The sequence below is a fragment of the Papilio polytes genome, unplaced genomic scaffold, assembly GCF_000836215.1.
Source record: "Papilio polytes unplaced genomic scaffold, Ppol_1.0 DF823288.1, whole genome shotgun sequence".
In the NCBI taxonomy this organism is placed as follows: Eukaryota; Metazoa; Arthropoda; class Insecta; order Lepidoptera; family Papilionidae; genus Papilio; species Papilio polytes.
Genome location: NW_013525916.1, coordinates 717662 through 720779, shown reverse-complemented (window position 1 = coordinate 720779; position 3118 = coordinate 717662). Strand labels below are relative to the sequence as shown.

General features: G+C 35.6%; 1 protein-coding gene across 1 annotated transcript in view; it reads right to left on the bottom strand.

Moving 5' to 3' along the window:
• The window catches only part of LOC106104953 (arylsulfatase I-like), a 4392-nt gene extending 3724 nt beyond the window's left edge, over positions 1-668 (bottom strand). The window contains exons 1-3 of the mRNA XM_013285146.1: positions 511-668; positions 281-375; positions 7-78 (exon numbers count right to left, since the gene is read on the bottom strand). Of these exons, the coding sequence (XP_013140600.1) occupies positions 7-78; positions 281-375; positions 511-668 (325 nt within the window). The remainder of the gene's footprint in view (positions 1-6; positions 79-280; positions 376-510) is intronic.
• Positions 669-3118: the final 2450 nt, after the last annotated feature.

The window sequence follows — 3118 nt, the reverse complement described above, 5'->3', positions numbered from 1 at the left end:
AGTTATTTACCCTGACTGCTTCTTTCGTGTAGACGTCTGTCGCGTACTGCCCGAACAAGTCGTGAGCAACTTCAAACCCTGAGGACATGTAGCTGAAAATTTATTATTGCCCGAGCTGAATGTAAATTCCCTATTTTTTTTACACATTGATTATATTGAGTTTACCATTACATGAATGCATTTTTATTTAATAAAAAATATTATATCAAAGCGAGCCAGCGCAGTAGGTTAACCATAATAAATTAACAAAGCTGGGATTACAATGCACAAAGTTGCTCACCGCGTCTGAAATCGAAACCCCAGGAGCCGAATTCAAAAGACGTGTGGTCGTACATGTCTATTCTGCCCGTCCAGAAACCGAGGTGAGTGTCGAACCTGTCAACAATATCATTTGTATTTTCAATTCAATCAAAACCGTAGCGAAATGAAACTTGTAATGTGGTATATCAAAAGATATAGTCAGATTCTTTATCGATACAGTACGTTACTTTGTCAAATGGGTGATGTTACCCTCTGTTAAGCGGCAGGTATTCGCGCTTGTAGCTGCCGAGGTGCCACTTGCCGACGAGGTGCGTGCGGTATCCAAGTTCGCGCAAGTACTCCGGCAGTAACTTCTCTGTCAGCGGCAACCCACGAGGTTCCGTTCCATAGATTACGCCGTGCTGCATACCTGGCAATACAAAGAAATCGACTGAATACCTACCACTATGACACTACGGGCCCTGCCCTTATAATAATCAAATAATAGTCCCGACATAGAGTAAGATAAGGGAAGAAGTTAATTCTGCAAGATCAATTTTTGCACCAACCCCATCGTAAACCGGTCCATCACTTTTATCGGCATGGAATACCATAGTTGCACAGAGATGATTAACATTTTGGTTAAATACTTGGACGTTATAGACGCTTCCAATTATTTGTGTGAGCTGAAGATGTTTTAATTTGGACATAAAATTCATCTTCACGCGTAATAAGTTCATTTACATATTCATTGTCATGAATACCAGTTAGTATTTACTCCGTTACCGAATAGCTTACGCGATTTACGCTTAATTAACATAATCGCGGAAGATTTTATGGTAATTCAAGTTGTTTCGAGCAGGAAACTTTAAGCTGTTATTTTATCTTATAGGTCATTAACCCAAAATCTGCTAAACACCTTCAGTTTTAACTGAATGATTTAACTGTGTAGAGGGTTTCACTTGTGTCATATTAAATGATGAGACAAATTACTTGTGATACATGTTAGAGGCCTTATTTTACTCTAATTTTGCAACGTTTTCTAATAACAAAGAAATGGTAAACCGCATAGAATATATTGAAGGACGGGATACAAAGAACCAAGTAATGTACCGAATCTGCAACTAATTTGCTTGTATCAACTACCTATTGGTCACGTAAAGTCACAAAAGCGTACGTTTCTAAATTTACTTATTAGCGCCATCGGCACAAAACACATAAAAACAAGTTATTCCAACTGGATTTACGCATATTCAATGAACTATCTTCGTACTTGGTAAAGGTTTTTCAACTAAGAATGCCCTAGTACCGTTAACTTTACCTTCTACTTAAATATTTATCGTTTTTAACCTGTAATAGTTATTTATATTAAACGAGAATAATGATTTTAAAACGTAACAAAAGAATAGAGAACTTTTTAATTGTATCCAGGAGTCTAAGTACCCAAAATCATCGGAATTTTGAAACCATAATTCTATTGCCGTGTTTTAATTTTAATTCTCAATCCGCATCTGGCAAATGACGCTATTATTGTTTATCTATAAAAACAGAACAACAGTATATGACTTATGTGACACTTTTATTAGCTGATAAAGCTGAGAGGGATTAATAGCCTCGTAATCGATGTAAGCAACAATGTACGGCATGCGATGGTAGTCAAAATCTATACTATTATAATAAAGCGTAAACACACACTTCTTTGTTGCCTAAGATGTCAGCAATTACAGCATATTTGTTAATAATTCTTTTTTAATAAAAAGCCCTACACTTACGTCACGCTTTAGGCTATATGCTTTCACGCCATTTAAGTTAGGGGGTAAATATTTTGGATAAAAGCTTAATGTGGGAAATAGACAATAAGTTGCTGCCAACATCAAGGAAGCAAGATTGCCAAGTTTTGTCATGTCATGAATCATTTTGACATTTGCTACCAATGTATTAATAAAATTTTCATAATTTTATGCGGATGAAGCCGCACGGGAACAGCTAGTATTGTATAAAGTTTAAACAATCTTACTACATTATAAATGCGAAAGTTTAAATGGTTTGTTAGAAGGTATCTCCGAAATAACTAAAAGAATTTCCATAAAATTTGGCACAGATATAGAGCATAGTTTGGAAGAACACAAAGGTTACTTAATTTTTTTTTGTACCGCGCGGACGGTGTTGGTAATAGCTAGTAATATTCTATACTTTATACTGCAAATAAAACAAATGTATTTTACATTCTAGATATTTTAGAGTATTTACTCGTAGCATCAATTTATTTTGACCGTTGACCTCAAACCAATCCTTCACGATTATTTTTAGGACGACCTCATGATAAATTTTAAGGAAAAACGAAAACAAGTAAAGGTCTTTTCATATAAATTCCTTTACGATTTTAAACCATGTAGTATTGTTTGTGTTTTATAAAGGGAGTAAGGTAATTGAGCATTGTTTTAGCGCTGATATGATACAATCGCGTACAAAAGGGTTACCACCCATATAACTATTGTATTACATTTTTTATATTACCGATGACTGTATATAAGTACAGTCACAAACAATTATTTTTTCAAATCTTAATACCATCAATTGTTTTTCAATATAGAGAGATTTGTAATTAATTGTTTTTCTATGATTAGCATTGACATTATTAGGGCTCAGTTTCATAAGACGATTACGCCCGCATACCTGGTGCGGGAGATTTCCTATTCATGCATACAATAGTGCTCGCATGCGAGAACCGTTTACGTTAGTCGTTAGGGATCGTATGCGGTTGGGCGTACGTATTTTTCTTTACCATGCATTATACTCCTCAACTGAATTCCGGTCAATCATTTCCATAAGTCGTTAGCCGGTATGCTAGGTCTCCTTGCACGCGGTCTAACGACCG